At 42.9% G+C, this 20327-nt stretch overlaps 1 protein-coding gene across 1 annotated transcript in view; it reads right to left on the reverse strand.

Annotated features, from left to right (window-relative positions):
- The window catches only part of MYO16 (myosin XVI), a 390818-nt gene that overhangs the window by 131339 nt on the left and 239152 nt on the right, over positions 1-20327 (reverse strand). Inside the window, 4 exon segments of the mRNA XM_070380864.1 lie at positions 5096-5301; positions 5583-5663; positions 7970-8145; positions 13241-13316. Of these exon segments, the coding sequence (XP_070236965.1) occupies positions 5096-5301; positions 5583-5663; positions 7970-8145; positions 13241-13316 (539 nt within the window).

Below are 20327 nucleotides of genomic sequence, written 5' to 3' on the forward strand. Positions count from 1 at the left end.
ACATACCCACAAACACAGGTGCCTCAGCCAGCTCAGGAGACCACAGAGCTGGAGGGTTATAGCAGCAGAAGTGTGTCTTCTCAAAGTTCTGGAGGCTGGGATGTACAGCATGAAGGTGTGGGCTCATTCAGTTTCTACTGAGGTCTCCTCCTGGTCTGCAGACAGATGCCATCCCACTGGGCTTCCCTGGTGGCACAGGAGGAAAGAACCTGCCTGCAGTGCAGGGGGACCCAGGTTCGATCCCTGAGTGGGGAAGATCCCAGGGAGAAGGAAATGGGAGCCCACTCCAGTATTCTTGCCTGGGAAACCCCACGGACAGAGGAGCCTGGAGGGCTATAGTTCACAGGGTCGCAAAGAGTTGGACGCAACGTAGCGACTAACCCAGCACCACGTTGCCTTCCCACTGCAAGTTCAGAGAGCAGAGAAGGAGATGCTCTCTGGCGATTTTTCCTATAGGGACACTAATCCTATTGGTTCAGAGCCCCACCCTTATGACCTCATTTAACCTTAATTACCTCCTCATAGAACCATCTCCCTGGAGAAGGAAATGGCAACCCACTTCAGTACTCTTGCCTGGAAAATTCCATGATGGAAGAGCCTGGTAGGCCACAGCCCATGGGGTTGCCAGGAGTCGGACTCGACTGAGTGACTTCACTTTCTTTCTTTCCGTAGTTCCTTTTGGAGAAGGAAATGGCAATGTGCTCCAGTGTTCTTGCCTGGAGAATCCTATGGATGGAGGGGCCTGGTGGGCTATGGTCTATGGGATTGCAAAGAGTCAGACACAACTAAGCAACTAACACACACACATACAGAACCATCTCCAAATACAGTCACATCAGGGGTTAGGGTTTAACATACGACTATTAGGGAGAAACGATTCAGTCCACAGTACGTGATCCAATGATGTGTCATGATTTGCACTTAATAATTTACTTCTATTGCTCTGTTCTTTCTGGACCTAAACTTGTGAGGTCTTTGCCATGGAGACAGTATCTTGCCTTATTACCCCACTCAGAAGCTACTGCTGCTATTAGGGGGAAAAATTCGACAAGCATGCTTCTTATTTAATCAAAAGAGGATTTCTCCACAAACACAATTCTCCACTTTTGATTAGGAAGTCTCAGAATGATGGACAGCTATTAAAGCCAAGAAATCAGGAGGCACGTTTGCAAATACCATCGTGTCGCCTCTGGATTCCACAGAATATCCATTATCCACATCCACTGTCCTGCTGGGTTTCAGAAGCAATAAATGCAGGTCCGATGAATAGGTGCTTGTTTCAAAACTGGACATGGTTTTCTTTGTCCAGTATTTTTCCAGTAACCATACTCCTCTTTGTAAACTAAACAAAATAATTGGTTTGATGGGTTTCGGTCCTCTAACACGTAAGACAAGGTGATATGAATAGAAATGTTTTACATAGGAATTGTTATATGATATTCTGGCAACCAAAGACTTCTACTAATTTGTACATTGAGGCTTTGTTTATACAACAATGCTTGACTGCCTGGGGGAACTTCAAGGTTCCGATGAGCTTTATGAATAAATATGTTGATGTGAATTGTGTTTTATTCAAGTTCTATAGAAACTGAGAATCTCTCTATGGATCAGTGTTTTTGTGATAATATTCCAGACAGGTGTCCTTTATTCAAGCGATATGGTGACAAATTTCCACTGAAATACATTAATAATTCCATTCATGTATGTGCTTAGTCACTCAGTTGTGTCCAACTCTTTGTGACCCCATGGACCGTAGCCTATCAGCCTCCTCTGTCCATGGGGATTCTCCAGGCAAGAATACTGGAGTGGGTTGCCATGCCCTCCGCCAGGAGATCTTCCCAACCCTGGGATCAAACCCATGTCTCCCACATTGCAAGCAGATTCTTTACCATCTGAGCTACCAGGGAAGTTCAATTCCATTTATACTGATATGCAATTATAAATAAGGATGATAAATTGAAACTCACATCTCCTTTTATGTAAGGGGCCAGTTAAGAAATGCAGAGATTTACCAAAAAGCATCATTTTTCCAGACAAATATAGTATAGCTATGCTCTCTGTTATGCAGAAACAGTACTTTAAATTGAAAAACTATTAACCTCCAGTGCCAGCTTCGTTCTGAAACATTGACTAAACAGACAAATGCACAGGCACTGTGATTGAATAAGAGAAAGTCTCTGTCTAGAAGTCAGAATACAGCGAGAAATGTATATATGTGGAAAAGGGTACTTAATTTTAAAAGACAATCATTACAAATACTATTTTAATAGAGATAAGTCTTGGTAAGTATATATGTATATATATTAAATGAGACAAAAATAAAGGTCAAACATTTTTCTAATTATTATGCCATATAGTATTGTATACACACACAGACTCGTGTTCTCCACCCTCTTCTGGGAAAATAGGACAGTTTAAGTGACTACTTGCTGGAGTAGCTATAAGGAAGATCCATGCAGCTATTAAAAATTATTCCAGAGAAACTCTGAGGGACACTTTAAAGCCAACTTTCTCTGATTGCATGAGTCTAAGACACTCTAACAAAATAAAGAGCAGAGAATGCATTGAATGAGCTTTAAAAAATTGTTTATAAAGTGAGATTAATCCTATTTCATATCCAATACAGAATCCATTTACAGTGCTCCAGAAACTTCAAATGTACACAGATCACTTGGAAATCTCAACAAATTTGCAAAGTTTTAGTCCAGTAAATCAGTAAATGCCTGAGACTTCCTGGTGGCTCAGGTGGTAAAGAATCCGCCTGCAGCACAGGAGACCATGGTTCAATCCCTGGGTCGGGAAGATCCCCTGGAGAAGGGACTGGCTACCCACTCTGTATTCTGGCTTGGAGAATCCCTTGGACAGAGGATCCTAGTGGGCTACAGTCCATAGGGTCGCAAAGAGTCAGACAAGACTGAGCAACTAACACTTTCACTTTGCATCCTCAGCAAGTACCCTTTGATAATCATCAAGGCACTCACATACTTCCAATCCTTGGTGGAAGAAAATCAAACCAAATAAAATAAAGATGTAATCTCCAAGTGAATAGATGTTCTAGGGCGGTGATTCTCTAAAGGTTGTCCACATACCAGCAACACCAGCTTCACCTGGGAACTCGCTAAAGATGGTAATTTGCGGAACTCATCTACACCAGGGGCTTTCCGGGTAGCTCACCTGGTAAAGAATCCGCCTGCAATGTGGGAGACCCAGGTTTAATTCCCTGGGTCAGGAAGATCCTCTGGAGGAGGGCATGACAACCCAGTCCAGTATTCTTGCCTGGAGAATCCCCATGGTCAAAGGAGCCTGGTGGGCTACAGTCCACGGGGTTGCAAATAGTCAGACATGCCTGAGTGACTAAACACAGCACAACACATCTAGACCAGCTGACTGATCTAGAACACTGGGGCTGCCGCCCAGAAATCTGTGTTTTAACACGCCTAAATGGACGCTAACATTGGAGAACCACTGCTTTCAGCACAACTTGGGAAGGGAGTCAGTACTGCTGAATGAACTACAATTCATCAAGGCTGGGGACCCTCTGAGATCATATGATGTCTGCAGATAACAAAACCATACCCTTCTCCGTCAGAGAAACCAGGGGTCCCGGGACCCCACTCTCTGTTGACTGTCGTCCAGAAGGTCTGGGGTAAATATGGGGATCTATTACTTTAAACTTGTATTGGGCAGGCTTCAAACTCATTGATCCAAAGACTTGGATTGAAAGGGGTGGGAAGGCTGACTTTTAATACTTAAATTCTTATGCATGACAAATACATACTCATGAACAGACCAAACATTTCTGGGGACTATAAACAGCTGTCCATTGGGGAACAGCAAGAGGCAGATCAGAACTACCAGACACCTCTCAGTGTAGAATGAGCAGTGATGGTAACACCACCATCCCCACCCAACAAAAGCACAAATAATTCTTTCATTCAGCACGTATTAATTCTTAATGTAGCCCTGTGTCCTGCCTAACTTTGCAGTTCCTCTCTATAGATAGGAGGCAGTGTGTCTCTTCACTCATGAATAAGCATCTTTTACGTTTAAATCAAATATTTTGTCTATCTGCACTACACATTCTGCAGGCTAAACATATTCATTCTCCAGATACTTTATCCCTAAATGTGGCGAATTTTATCTTCTCCCTTCTGAACAGTCGATCACTTCTTTAACAATGAATGGCTCACACGATGCTTACTTTCTTATTTGTGTCTTTGGGAAATTTAAAATGCACAATAAACAACTTCTATTTCTGTCCTCTGGAAAATACAAAGGTTAGAAACGCTAAATTTAGTCACAGTTTAAATAGTATGCCCTTTGTTATGACTATTTCCAACTGGGTGATTTAAGTTTTTTGGTTGATAGGTTGTTTGAGTTTAGCAGCTTCTTCATACCAGTGGCCCAAACTGCATTGCTGCTCAACCAAAGTCTTAAACTGTCTTCTTTTAGATAAATGGTTTCCCAAATAGATTTCACCACACTACTGTTGCTCTAGTTTTTATCCATTAATGTTAAATTTTGTGCTCATAATATTGATATTACTTTATATCAATATCACTTTAAATTTCCTGTTTTTATATACGATTACCAAATACTTTCTTTTTTGTCCACACTGCTCTTATTGTTTGACTGCCTATAAAACAGATACTCTCATTATGTCCACTGCCTGTGTTCCAATAAAACTTTATTTACAAAAAAATAGGTAATGGGCTAAATTTGGCCCATGAGTACCAATGCTTCACCTAAAAAATATTTTGTTCATACATTTAAGGAGAAAATAATCCCACACATAGCTTCTTATATTCAATTATAATTTTAAGTCAATATTATAAGCAACAGTTTTATAAATCTCTAAATCCAAGGGAACCTAAATTTAAGGAACTATGAAAATTGTTTCCAAGTGACTGTCCTCAGTAAATTTAAAAGCTTTTTATATAAGTTTTTATATAAGTCATGGTTTCCCAGAGCATTTTGTTTACTCATGGTAAAAGAGTATGAAGAATAGAAGAAATGCCAGAAAAGCAATCAGAAGGTCCACCTACAATAACACCAGTATGGTTCTGGGGATGGTGGACACGAGAGAAAAACCTACCTCGACAGGAAATCGGAGAAGGAAAGGCGGACAGGGTACCCGTGTCGGATGCTCTTCACCATCTCCAGGATCCCAACATACTGCAGCTGAGCGGACACGTAGAAGTTATCAAAGGTGTCTGGCAGCTTTGAGTTATTGGGCTTGATGCAATGAATAAAGTGTGGAGTGCACTTCTGAAGTTTCCCGGTAATATCCGTCAGAGTTTTCTAAGGAGAGAAGTAAAACACAACTGATTCTCCAGAGAAGACCCCAACTGACAAGGTTGGGAATTTTAAATAAAGGTTGGCAATTTGTAAATAAAAACTTTTATCTTCAGTCCATGATTCTTATGTATTATGCATTCACTCACTGTGTGTGTGTACATGTGTGTGCATGCTTACTTTTCTGAAGTTACTTAAGTGGTCAAAATGGAAGAAAATTCCATGTAAAACCTTTACAGTCGATACAATCAAAACGGAAAATTTTGAAATCTGAAAACTTCACTAACCCTGAGTTGCGATGCAATGGTGGCTGGACCTCCCCGGTCGAGTCTTTGAAGAAATGTAGAATTTCCTTTCTTTTTTAATAACTGTAATGAAAACAAAAGGAAAGCGTGAGCAGGTTTGTTTTACTAAGTTCCCGTGTAGGAGAAAAAAAATTAACCCTCCCATGCATGTACGTTCACTCACAGGCAGATGGAGATTTAAAAGAGGCTATAAAAATCAGTGCCAAATGATTTTCTGCAATGGTGGGAAAATAGGCGACTACATGTAAAATAACCTTCACTGCGTCCTTTTAAGTCCGTGGCTGCCACCAATGTGCAACTACTTTAATTTGAGAATAAACAGATGTTGACTAGCTTGGTGGTACAAGAAACTGACCCTGGTCTTCTTAATTGTATTACTAATTGTTTGTCATGAAATGCAGCTTATTCCGGGGTAAAAGGATGCTATTTTATGTTACAAAAATCTGATGTTTTAATAACCATTGTTTTGTTCCCTAAGTTAACTACCATCGGTGTCTTACTCATTTTCTCCCTTCCTTTCCTTCTTCTTCATTTTTTAATGTTACAAGGGTTAGTAAACTACTCACCTGTGAAAACTGATGGTAGACTTTTTTGATAAGTAATTATATACAGCTCTTAAAGAAAAGAATTCACATGCAGCAAAGATGAAATGATTATGGATATAAAAGAATTAAGTGAAAATGAAGGCAGTGGGTGAAGAGAGAAAGAGCAGAAGGTAATTAATTAAATTCTACCAGGGGTTAAGAGGAACCTCAGCCACTAACGTTCTGTTACATTTCACAGCATCATATACACCGCGACCAATGGATCTATCGATCCAGAATCACTTATCTTAAACTAAAAGGTCTCGATAGAAGAAAAATTGGATGAAACATTCTTGTCAATATGGTGCTGCTATCAAGGCAGTAGCTCATTTCCTTGCATTAGGATGAAGTGTCAAGCTGGAATGATCAAGTGCAACTGACAAGGGAAGGGAAAATGAAGTGACTGGTCGAAGATCAGACTGTTTTCTATAAACACAAAGCTGGGCATGACGCTCAGTTGAAGGGTGGGTAGAGAGCAGCCTTCTGGTCACAGGGGTGGGTGTGCAGGGGTGAGGACCCTCAGAGGGAAGTGAAGGATGGAACACTTAAGGAAAAATCATAATAAATAAATCTTCATCTGGTGAAATTGAACACTCAATTTCCCTTTCTGGGTGGAGGAACGGCTGTGAATTATCTCGCTTTTGCAGTCCTTTAGGGGAAAGGCTAATGGCATCTCTGCCTGGTAATGTTTAATAATTAAGGTTAAAAATTACAGTTTGGAGGTGTGTGGTGATTTCTTGCTCATGATTTCCAGGATGATTGAGAAAGCAGGGGCCAGAAGTTTCAGTGAAACCCCTGGGAATAGAGATCTTCCTTACAAAGGGGAACTCTTTGTCTTTTTTATGTAAAAGATGCCATTTTAATATGCAGTGAGATGGAATTCCTGTGATCCTCCAGTTATGTAACAGCTATATCAAAAGATTCGTAACTCTAGGGTCTACCGGCTACACACACACACACACATCTCTAATAGGCTGTACACATTTCTGCCACTCTTCTGTAATAGAGCTCATTTTAATTATGCTTTTATTTTAATTGGTAAGCAAAAATGCATTCCAGCAGGCTACAACGACTGAATTTCTAAAATGGATCATCCTGGACCCTTCCCAACCATACTTCTCGTCTTTTAAAGTTTCTGTAAAGGCAAGCAAAACACACTGGCACTGAATGCATAAACTCAGTACACTTCTGAAACAACTCTTCACTACATTTTTGTTCTGTTTTTACAAATCATCAAAATCTTTAGGTTGTAAGTACAACCTCGCGGGTGTGGAACGAATACACATTAAAAAATTAGCGTAATGCAGAAACAAATTAAAAATCTACAAAACGCACAGTGAAACACTCCAGGACCTGAAAAATACATGATGTCTGTGTGAGAAACTACAATTTATTGTTTAGAGACCTAAAACCTCTGAAGTGACTAATGGCAACGGAATAAGGTAGCTAAGTGTATTCCCTTTAAACCTTCTGTCCCTGAAACCTCCCATTCATCAAAAACACAGTCGCAGAGATGAGACTTAAAAAGGGTGTTGCAAAGACAACCAATAAAATGACTAAGCCTGTATTTGCTATCAAGTTTTCACTCCACTGCATGCTCTCATACCATCCTCTCTCCAAGGGTTATACTTTGGGTAAGCAGTCTTTCCGTTAATTTTGTTAAATTAAAATACCAATTTCTTTCCATTAGCATAGAGGACTGTACATTTTTTGTTCTTTAAAAGAAGCAGCAAACGTGCTGAGCAAATTTAAAAACCACCAGATACGAATCATAAAAACTCCTACCTTACTAAGTTCTAGATAATTCCTGTTTTCTCCCATCATTGAAGATGCTGTCATTCTCTTACTGAGCCGGGCAGATTTATGTCCTCTGAATTTAAAAGAAGGAGAGGACGATACGAGGGCTCCTGTTTGTGACAGTTTCGACTGGAACAAATGATTGATCACGACGTTTTCACTAGCTAGGAAATAAATAAATGAATACTGTAAGTGGCATTAGAATCGTAATTTACGCAAGCATTAAGCTAACCCCTCATCCTAGCGCTCTCACCATGAAAGCATTCTGTGCGGGGAGGGAATCGACATTTCCTTGTCCTTTTTGCTTTCATTTTCCCCACTACTCATCACACCGTTTGATGAATTCTGACTTTCTTTGCCCTCCACCCGGAGTCTGGATCCCAAGCTCTCCTGCCCTCGTCCTGCGCCCTGAAACCTTTGCTCTCAAATTCAGGGGCACTTGCTGCTCTCCTAACATCCAGAACCAGATCGGACCTGCTCAGACCTAAGACCTCAGGGCACTTGACCAAGCCATGAAGACTTATGGTTTCCATTATCAGCTCTCCGTTCCAGGAAAACAACTGCCAGGAGCCCACAGCCCCAGGAGGAAGCTCTCAGGGTGTCTGCAGACATCGGGGGAGCCCCTGACTCACTCGGCTGTCTCTGCTGTTGGGGGAAGAGGTGCCTCTTTTTCTGATCCAGTTAGGCTGCAAATGTGAAAGCAAGCTGATAACTTTTAGATGTCAGGTTACAAAAATTCTAGTAATCCTGGGTCCATACGTGTTTCCTGACACCTCAGGGAGAAAAGGGTGCATGAATGAATGGAGTTTTGGTGGCAAATCTGAACAGTCAAGTGAGAACCTTGTCTGTCAGTTAAGCACCTAGAAGGCAAGCTTCTCGTGTTACTTACAGCTGTATACAGGCAGTGTTTAAGCCTTAATTTCCTTTTCTAAAAAATAACCACTGAGTACCTACTTTGTGGGTTCCTATAAGACTGAAGGGTGATGTAACGTGCATAAACTGTTTGGGATCAGTCTTAGCCCACTGGACAGTCAGCAATGGCAGAAGCAAAGTGGTTTAGTTTCTACCATTTCCACACTCAGATTATTTCACTTGCCCAGCTGATATATTTACTAGCAGTGCATTCAGTGAAAAGTCACTGCAAGAATTAAAAAAAAAAGAAACAAACCAGCAAGCCAGGAGAAGGGACAGAGAAGCGAAGACACAATTATGGATTACAGGAAGGTAAACAGGAGCCTTGTGGTTATAGGTTTGAGTTTTGGGAATCACAATAAACTCATGACTTTTAATATACAGTTTTATATATGTGTGTGTTTAAAATTTTCTAGTTCTGAAAGGGTCTAAAAGCAGTAAGACTCCAGTTGCAATGAGCCCAGCCTGCCCCCATTTCTAAGTTTCTTAATACTATTCGTTTATAAAATAAGGCATCTTGGGTAAGTGGCTAGTTTAGGATGTGAGGCAAGGTAGAGGATCTTAGAATATTTTGGAAAGCCAGCATGTAAAACAGTGCTTAAAAAGGACAAGAGAACCTGTCAAAAGAACACAAGAACCAGCTTGGAGGGGTTCTCATTGGCTAAGTCTTGGGCAATTTTAGTATCAAAATAACGACAGTAATGGATTGTGTCCCTTAAATAAAATAACAATTCGTGAGTCCGTACTGATAATGAATGAACAAATGGATGGATGAATTATTAGAAAGGAGAGCTCTTATAGCAGGATGTCATTGCTGAAGACGGGGGTTATAAAAATCACACTTTTGTAACCAAAAGGGAAATCACTGATGTAGGCAACAATCATTGCCTCAGTCAAAACTAACGGGTGAAAGCTTGTGACAAACACTTCTTTAGAAATGACTTATCAGTTATAAACCGAAAACAGTGACGTTAGGGAGCTCTGAAGGACAGAGTGATCAAGGTGAAGGTCACCATGAGCTTTGGAGCACAATGTGCTAAGAAAGAGACATCGTCACCTCCGTGGGGCTCCTGCCAAGAAGGTGGAGACTGATTCCAACGTGAGGAGATAGCAAACAAGCCCATATTGAGGGACATTCTTCAAAAACTGGTCTTCCACTTTTTAAAATATTAATGTCAAGAAGAAAAGCTGAGGAAGGGTCCCAGATTAAAGAAGACTACTGAGAAATGGCAACTAAACTCACAAATGATCCTGAATTGGGGGGGAAATCATTCTGAAAGAGATTTGTGGGATAATCAGTAAAGTGTTATTTGAACTCTGAATTAGATACTGGTGCCATATCAATATTTAATAGTCTGATCCAGTGTTCTTGCCTGGAGAATCCCAGGGACGGGGGAGCCTGGTGGGCTGCTGTCTATGGGGTCACACAGAGTCGGACATGACTGAAGCGACTTAGCAGCAGCAGCAGCAGCAGCAGCAGCCATATCGATATTTAATAGTCTGGTCATTTCCTGGGGTTATGGAGGTCATGTCCTTGGTCTCTGGATAGGGACCAAAGGATTTGGGCAGAAAGACATTTGGCCATTCTCCTGTGGTTCAGAGCATGTGTGCACACACACACACAGATGGGAAGTAGACAGCAAGAGAGAAAAAGAGGAAGAAGATGAAAAAAGTCAGTCTGGGAAAAGAGCATATGGGAGTTCTTTGTACTAATTTTGCGACTTTTCTTTAAGTCTGAAATCGTTTCAAAACAACAGTGAAACAGTAAACATATAATGCCACGACCTGTTTAACTAAAAATATTATTTATAACTGGTCTGTGGATGAACGGAACCACGCATAAAACAGTGCAGCAAGTCATTCCCATAATTGGGGAAATGTCTTTACTAAACCTCTCAACACTAGAAGTAAGTATGAACGGAAACACATAACTGACGGTGTCTGTCCCTTCTCTGGATCGCAGGCTGGGGCCGTGTGAAGGTCAAGTGGAGAAGCCGTGCCCTGTGATGGAGACACATCATCCTGTGACAGTGAAGCCGCGCCCACAGGCAGAGTGCGTGCGCTGAGACTTCCGGCCTTGATGTCGCACCTAAGAACCTGGGGAGGAAGCCCTTGGAGAAGAGCCAGCTCTGGCCTCCCTACTCTATTTCTAGGAGTCACCTGCTGCAGGCATTTTCCTGCAGGTCCCCATATGCACAAGCGGCAATGAGAAGCACCCCTTGCTGGGGTCTCCACACAACGCTCTGGGCGCCTTCCTGCCAGGAAAAGGAGATGAGCTAACGGAGGTGCCCAACGTCTGTAAGCAGGAATGCAGAACTGCCAGCAGCATCATCGGCGGTAAATAGCTTTCCTCTACTTCTGAGCAGACTGAAGAGTCTGGATTTTAATTTCTCTGCATCTTTTGGAGTCAAGTGGACCTGACTTCTCTGCTCAGGCACCCAGAGGGACCCATGCTGATTTTCTGTTTAAGCAGTTGTCACCCAGCTCCCGGTCTGCACTGGGCAGGGGTCTCAGAGCCCCAGCCAGGTTGGCAAGGATCCTGCCACAGACCCCACCTCCTTCCTCAGGCAGAGCTTTTAGATAATAGGATACAAATCAGGTGCTGTAAGCAAAGTTCTTAGCAAGGTGTCTGGAAACATTACTGTTATCTGTAAACTACACTTTCTTTTAATAACTGTTTGCAGTGTCACAACATTCCACAGATTCATAAACTACTATCTCAATCCTCTTTGCTTGTACGACAGAATGGGTGAGCCACTGTGGCTTGGGTGCCAAATCCAGTCCCTTGCCTGTTTTTGTAAATAAAGTTTTATTGGAACTCAGCCACATCCATATGTATTGTCTATAGCCACTTCCTCCTTATCATAGCAGAGTTGAGTCGCTGTAACAGTGAACTTATGGCTCTCAAAGCATAAAATATTTATTCTCTAACCCTTTGCAGAAAGTGCTTGCCGCCTCTTGTATGAACATATAAGGACACATTGTAAACTTTATGCTCATGTTCAGATGTATCTATAGTCTAAAATATTTAAAATAAGGTTCACCTGTTTTCTCTTGGCACTTGTCAGGCAGCATACACAAAAGAGTAACTTTAAAATATAAGGCCTCTATTAAGATAAGCAGAATTGCAATAACACAAGCTATCTTGTTTTCATTCTAAATACATATTCTTGTGCCAACTTTGAAAACATGCTGTACACTAGACCTTCATAAAGTATATGGATTAAACTGAAGTATGTTATAAATGAAAGTCCAAATATTTGAAAACCAGAAGGAAGGTATTTCCAGTGATCATAAGCTCAATTATCTCACTCTTTTCTTTCTACATGGTATTATTCCAAGTCCATGCTTTTATCATTAGCCTCAACCTTTAAGAGAACTCAATAACCATACATCCTGAGAGGCAAGTGGAGTCATTCTCCATGAAAAGCAATATATTGCAACTCTGCTATTTGATTTAAGGTAACGATGTTCCTCAAGCCAGAAGTGATATGGATGTCTTGTTTCCAGCTCAAAGGCATCCAGCTATTTCATGAAAGGCTATCATATGCTTCTTTTCCCAGGAATGATAAATGGCTTCACCTCATTTAGAGCAACTTAAAGCACAAAAGATGATACATTTTAATTCTTTGAAGAGGTTATTAGGAAAATGTGAATCACTGCAGAAGTGCTATTAATAAAATAATTACTAGAGGGGATAGAATTTATATGTAATATATATAGATCTGTATATGGGCATCTATGTATATAACTATACTCTTTATAAATACAGTACATCATTTTACATATACTATAGGGTTATATATATATATAAATTATGTATATAAAGTACTAAGGTTCACTAAGTAGCTGTTGCCTATAAATCTATATTGGTATATACATGTATGCGTGTGTGTGTATATATAAACTTGTACTCTCATTTTACTTTATAAACATCAGCTCTTTATATCTGAAAGTGCATGAGAATAAAATACCAGCCTTCGGTGTACTCCCGAGTCATCTTAAGTAATGGAATTCACCCTGCTGTGGCCTAAATAACTCTGGAAACCATATTCATCTTCATCAGTCCGCACAGAAGAGCTTTTTTATATTCACACCGCCAGAGTGGGAAAGGTGTTTTATATTTCTATCTGCTAAAAGCTTAGTTAAATTATGGTTTCTGCTAGACTCCAAATTAAATTGTAACCAAAGTATAGCATGGCAAGATCCATTCCTTATTATTCTGGGCATTAGAATGCAAAAGATATTTCAATTATCCTTAGCTGGTGGCATATTTTACAGGACCATGTTCAGAGACAGGGACATAAAGAATGGGTGGCATTTTAACCAAAGAGCAGGGAAACTTACTTTTCATTACAAATAGAAGATTCTGTGAAAGGGAGTCTTTATTTTTTTCAATTGCTCCAACAGCTTCATACATTACCTATAATAAAAGAAAGTAGCATCATTACTAATGGTTAAACATGACCATGAAGGTAATTTTCTTTAAAGAACAACTTGACTCAGTGACAGTTTTAAATTACTCATAAGAGCAGTATCTTCGGGTCATAGTTTTCGCTCCAAGCCAGTTCCGAGCTCCCCTCCCCAGGCTGTCCTCTGCACACTGAGTCCGGGACGCCGCTCCTGTGCGGACGGGCAGAGTCCTCCTCCAGTGCTGGAGAAAGTGGTGCTGATTCATGTCCACTGTGGTCCCTTTGGTTTCAAAACCTCTCACCTGCTCAGAAAACTCTCTAACCCAAGTTAGAAAGGCTTCACGACACCTTGGGAAGGAAGCAAGTGTCACCTCAGGATGAGAAAAGGAATGGCTTCTGCATTAAAAACTAAAATTGGAGCTACTGTGTGATCCCGCAATCCCACTCCTGAGTGTATATCCAGAGAAAACTCTAATTCGGAAAGAGACGTGCACCCCAATGTTCATGGCAGCAGTATTTGCCGTACGACAGCCAGGACACAGAAGCAACCTGAATGTACAGCGATAGAGGAACGGATAAAGAAGCATGGTATGTAAACACAATGGAACACTACCCAGTCACAAAAAGAATGAAACAATACCACTTACAGCAACATGGACGGATCTAAAAATTACCATACTGAGTGAAGTAAGTCTTTATGATGCTGGGAAAGATTCAAGGTGGGAGGAGAAGGGGTCGGCAGAGGATGAGATGGTTGGGTGGCATCACCGACTCGATGGACATGAGTTTGAGCAAGCTCCGGGAGTTGGTGATGGACAGGGAGGCCTGGCGTCCTGCAGTCCATGGGGTCGCAAAGAATCCAACACGACTCAGCGACTGAACTGAAGTGAAAGTAAGTCATGCTCAGTCAGGCAGTCATGTCCGACTCTTTGTGACCCCATGGACCGTAGTCTGCCAGGCCCCTCTGTCCATGGGATTCTCCAGGCAGGAATACTAGAGTGGGTTGCCATGCCCTCCTCCAGGGGATCTTCCCAACCGGGGGATCAAACCTGCGTCTCTTGTGTCTCCTGCACTGGCAGGCAGGTTCTTCCCACTAGCACCAGCTGAGCTAAGCAGTAAAGCAGACAAATAAACAACTTCCAGATACTTCTATAATCAGTACCCAATTTGGTCCTAGGCCAAAACATGGCTTACCCGTGTCAGAATGGTTGCTATGTTATATATTACACGTTGTTGAATACAAGCAAATTTCTGTATCATCTAGAGCAGTGGTTCTCACCCAGGGCGACAGTGACCCTAACCAGTGCCTGGAGACGTCTGTGTTTGTCATAACTGAGGGGCTGGAAGGACCGGAATGCTGCAAACACCCTACACTGCCCTGGAAGCACCACCGTGAAGAGTATCTGCCCCAGATGCTATCGGATTGGGGTTGAGAAACCTCAACCTGGAGCGTGGCTCCTGCACGCCTTCCTGTATTAGAGGCAGTGGTGCCCCTGAGACTCCCGACACCCAGCTAAGGCATCTACATCTTTGGGTAGATGGCAGGTTATTTAGCAGGGTATTTGGTGGGTCATTTGGTGGGTGTTTGGCAGGTTATTTAACATCCCAGAGATGACCCTGCAGTGTTGGGTCCTCCTCTCTACAGCCCCAATCTATAACTCTAACCTCTGCTTTTCAGGGGAATCTGATGATTCTGGATTGAACACACACACACACACACACACACACACACACAAGTGAATGACTGATTGTCTCTAAAAACATTCCTTGTCTGTCTTTGCTCCTGTTACACCTTGTTTTCTGAGGGGCCTTCTCTTGTTTCTGGAGGGAGTGACTACGGATTGTTCAGCTCTGCCTCTGCAGCAACAAGCAAAGTGTCTTGTCCTTCGGGCAGATTCATTAAATAGTCAATGAAATGAACAAAAAGGTTTTGTTATAGTGACCACATACAGCACAAAATCACGCTGCCTGTTTTTATTTAAGATTATGTTGGTGGTGAAGTCACTCCCTCATGTCCGACTCTTGTGACCCCATGGACTGTAGCCCACCAGGCTCCTCTGTGCATGAGATTTCCCAGGCAAGAATACTAGAGTGGGTTGCCATTTCCTTCTTCATGGGATCTTCCTGACCCAGGAATTGAATCTGGGTCTCCTGCATTGCAGGCAGATTCTTTACCAACTGAGCTACAGGGGAAGCTCAGAGAGTATGTTGATGTCATTAACACAAGATCCTACGCTCTAGGACATCTCATGAATGGCATCCTGATTGTATTTGGATAGTTAGAGAAAAAGCTAGAGGTCTCCCACCAAAACAAAAGCTCAAAACTTGCCAGTCGGAGACTCCAACTGGCAAAGTTACACGGAAAAGGTACTGAACAAAATCCATACATGTGCAGACACTCAAGGAGGGCGGTTTGATGCCTGTAGAAAGCATGGATTGGGCAAAAGTTTTTGCTTCATATAAAATCGATGAATCTTGAAGCAGGTGAACTTCATTATTTTGTGGCAATGGGAACACTGCTTTAGCTCTCTAAGTGTTTCTTTTTGGGGGAACAGACAAGGCTGTTCTAGCTTAGCTGGGCCACTCGGGAGGGGAAGAGCAGGTGCTGCTGGATGGCAGGAAGCAGGCTTCAGGCGTGGGTCTTTCCAGGTCACTCAGCCCTGGGGCTCTGATTTCAGCACCGCCCTTCCCCTTCCTGCTGGTTTATTACTTAGGGGATGAAAGGAGAGAAAGCCTGAAAGTCACAAAAGACAGAGGCCAGGTTAAATGCTCTTTTCCACCCTCCATCTTTACATAATTGAAATTCAAACTAGTTTTTTTCTTTTTTTTCCTCTTAGGATTCATGCTGTAAGTGACAGCGTCCCTCACACATGTAATAGAGACTTTATATGCACAGGGCCCCCTACGAATCTTTAAGGAAATTGTCATGTAGTCAAAGGTTTCCTCTCGAATGATTCTGTTGAGTAAAATGGCTCAAAGGCAACGGAGTCTCTCCCCCACGTTTCAGCAGTTAGCACACTCATCTGAACGCATTGCTGTGGACGCCAGGCTGGGAGGACAGCGTAAGCTGGGCGCTGCAGTCGCGCGTGCTCCTTTTTTGGAGGTACTCGCTGTAGCACAATAGCAGGTAAATGCAGTTCATGTCCCTGAAAGATGAATTATGTTCGCCGTATATAAAAACAGGGGTATACAACTTTCACCCTGGGTGTGAATCACTATCCATCAAGGTTCCTGGGCTCCTGGGTCCACAGAGAAAAGTTTACAAAAGGCCAGACCACACACACGGTCTTCCCAACTGGAGGTTGTCAAGCTCAGGCTTGGCTAATTGCCAAGGAAAGCTGCGGTGCAAAGGTGAGTGAGCTCCGAGGAGACAGCTCCAGCCAGCACCTCTGGTCTCAATTCCCTGAGTTAAAGCAAGAGCGGCGGGCTTATGCACCCGGGTGAAGAAGGCGTGGGCTCTTCCAGCGTGTCCGTACCGAGTCACTTCAGTCGTATCCACGTTGTGCAACCCCATGGACTGCAGCCTGCCAGGTTCCCCTGTCCTTGGGGATTCTCCAGGCAAGAGTACTGGCGTGGGCTGCCGTGCCCTCCTCCAGGGGATCTTCCTGACCTAACCTGTGTCTCTAAATCTCCTGCCTTGGCAGGCAGTTTCTTTTACCAGCAACGCCATGTGGTTAGCCTGGCGTCTTCCAGTACGAGGTCCTGACTCTCCAAGTCTGTGATCCCAGTCCAGCTCCAGATGTTGGCACGCAGGAGGAGGGCTGTGTGAGGTCCAGGAGATGTGCCGTGGGAGCACCCACTCGGCGGCTGATCCACTGAGGACCTGCAGCGTGTCCGTAGCGTGAGCACCCACAGTGTGTCTGGGACTCACGGACCACACTCTCTGGTGTCGAATAAACATGCACACGCCTTGGAACCCACCCAGACCTTTTTTTCTTTCTAAGATTTACTTATTATTACTTTTGGTGCTGCTCTAGGTCTTTATTGCTATGCAGGGCCTTTCTCCAGTTGCACGGAGCAGGGAGGACTCCTCACCGCGGCGGCCTCTCGTGTTGCAGAGCACGGGTTCTAGGCACCAAGGCTTAAGTAGTTCAGTGCGCTCAGCAGTTGCAACTTGCAGGCTCAGGCTCACTGGCTCAGTAATTGCGGCCCACAGGCTTAGTTATTCTGTGGCATGGGGGGGTCTTCCCTAACCAGGGATGGAACCCGTGTCCCCTGCATTAGGAGGTAGATTCACTGGATCACCAAGGAAATCCTCCACCCCGTCCTTTCTGATCATTGTTTAGAGGGGCGGGGCCCAGCAATCTGCACTTTGAACTTGCCCCCTAGCTGATCCTAGTTCACGGTCAAGTTTGAGAATCACGGCTCCAGGGACTACTGCCTTGATGCTCTGTGAACTCTGCCTCTGGCGTGATGCTGGCAGGAGATGGGGCATCTGGGAACAAGGTCTGCAGAGGATCAAGGCTTCCTGGGCATTTTAAATATGGAACAGCTACTAAAGCAGATATTTGCTCCTAAAGTTTAAGACTGCTGCTAAGTTTAAGATGAGAATACAATATAATTATGAAGCATCTGAAGCGAAGGTCGCTCAGCTGAGTCTAATCTCTGCGACCCCATAAGCTGTAGCCTACCAGGCTTCTCTGTCCATGGAATTTTCCAGGCAAGAATACTAGAGTGGGTTGCCATCTCCTCCTCCAGGGGATCTTCCCAACCCAGGAACTGAACCTGAGTCTCCCGCATTGCCGGCAGATTCTTCACCTTCTGAGCCACCATGGAGGTAAGCTGGGAGGTGAAAATCGTGGCCAGCAAGCAGGCATCACCACCTCTGTTTCAGGACTATTATTAGCAAGTGGAATCAGGGTCATCACATTTAATCGGGACAGTGTTACCAGAGAAACAAGAAGATACATGAAGCAGAGGCAGTCTGCACGCCTTTAAGTAAAGAGAGGTATCCATCTCTTTACTGAGAATTCACATTTTTCTACCGGTGAGAATTAGGAGACTGTTGAAGGGACCCAAGAGGGAGAAGGACATGACCTCGGCGGCTGAAATGGGAAGCGGGTGTTTGGATTCCAGGGTAAACGGGACAGAAGCGCTTGTATGCAGTCATTAACTGGGCTTCTGGTTTCACCATGAATTGACAAGTGGGACTAATATGGAAAATCAGTTTCATTTATTTATTTACATTTTTTGAGTCAGTTGAGGGAGTGTCCGGAGATTTAGTTTAGTTGAGCTTCTGGATTTGTGAACGTGAAGACGTGATGCAAGCAGAGATATTAAAGGTAGACACGGAGCTGTGAAGCCCATAGAGACACAGGCAGGAGAGAGACGGGAGCCATCCCCATGAGAAGCCGAATCATGAGAGCATATTGACTCCCCGAAGGAGACAGAAAATACTGTCTTGGGAAACACCAACATTTACAGAATGGAAGTAATTTCACTCGTCAGTCAATCCCCATCTCCACCACGATATTTACATGATGCAAAATATAATCCATGAGAAAGAGATGGGATTAACAGCTGATAAAAATCAGACTTTTGACATACATTCTCGAATTCTCTAGACCACATCAGAATGTCTGTAAAGTTGGATTTTAGCCAAAGAAATAAGATTGTTTTTCAGCAAAGGTAAATGGGTCTGATAATTCTTCATGCCTGGCTCCAGCTTTCTACCGGAGGTTTGCTAAGAAGTCTGGATTTCATGTGCAGTGGTAAATTGATCTCTCTATAGCATCAATATTTGTAAGCAGAGGTTTCTGTTTTTTATTTTTCCATTAACTGATTCCATCCAGCAGTTTTGCTTGCTCTCATTCTGATTCACTTTAAGTCGATAGATACTAATCAACAAAATAAGTTACTAGAAGCAGATAGTGTTACTGTTAAGTGTTTTTAATATAAATATCTAGAATCTGGATATGGGCATTGAATTGAAATTACCATATCTGAAATTTATGAACACGCTTCTTTGGTTCCTTTTGAGAAGAAAAAAAATACCAGTCAACTAACAATAAGATATCAATATTCAAGGAAATTCTAAAGTTTCCTATTTCTAAATGTCTGTCATCCACGAAGATGAAGGAACCAGTTAAATCTTTGGAAAAAAAAAGAAAACAGTGAGATTCCTAAATAAAAGCCTGTGTTTTTTTTCTTCCTAATAAAACCCTGGATAAGGAAACATTTATCAAATCTACAAAAATCTACACCACAAGTGGTCCTGACACAAGAAACGGGGCACCAGGAGCCTGGCGGAGCTCATTCTTACTTTCCTAAAAGTCTGCCCAAGAGGTGAACAAACACAGATGTAGATCAAGCTCTTTCTGTATGGGTCAAAATATCCTTGTCAAATAACCTTTAATAGTAACAGTTTGGCCTAGACCAGACAGATTTCATTGTTATGTCTGGGGATTCTGCCTGGAGAAAAGAAGGAGAGAAATAAAAGGAAGCTTCCTTATTGATTAGTGCATCTCCTTTTTCTGCTGATTTAAAGGTTCACTTTCAGAGCTGTCTTGGGCACATGGGGTCTCCCACAAATCTCTGGGGGTGAAGGCCAGCCAACAAGCTACAGAAGACGCTCCTGACACAGGTGGCCTGGGGAGATTGAAGGGACCAAGGCATCCCCCCTCCTCCGCACACATGTTATGTAAATATGTCTGAGGGCAAAGAGGTTGGCTGTCATCCGCGTATCACCCAGAATGTAATGTATGGCAGCCTCCGTGAGATAAAGATCTCCGCTTCTCAGAAGTCTGGGCAACACCATAAATCTCACCCGACATGTTTCACACTTAATTTATTCCACAATAGGGGCAGATCCTTTTCAAGGAGCAGGGGGGAAAAAATTACGCATTTTACAGACTGGCCACAAATCAGTCTCTCCCCCACATCACTCCGATCAGCAATCTTTTTGTAATTGGGTTCCCGGAAAGGCTTGTGGAAATGAGTGACATGATGATAAGGGCCAGGGTCCACTGTCTGGGATTACGACTTTATCCATCTCGCTAGGATGTGACTTAGGGGGCTGGGAA

This window comes from Bos mutus, chromosome 12 (assembly GCF_027580195.1).
Source record: "Bos mutus isolate GX-2022 chromosome 12, NWIPB_WYAK_1.1, whole genome shotgun sequence".
Classification (NCBI taxonomy): domain Eukaryota; kingdom Metazoa; phylum Chordata; class Mammalia; order Artiodactyla; family Bovidae; genus Bos; species Bos mutus.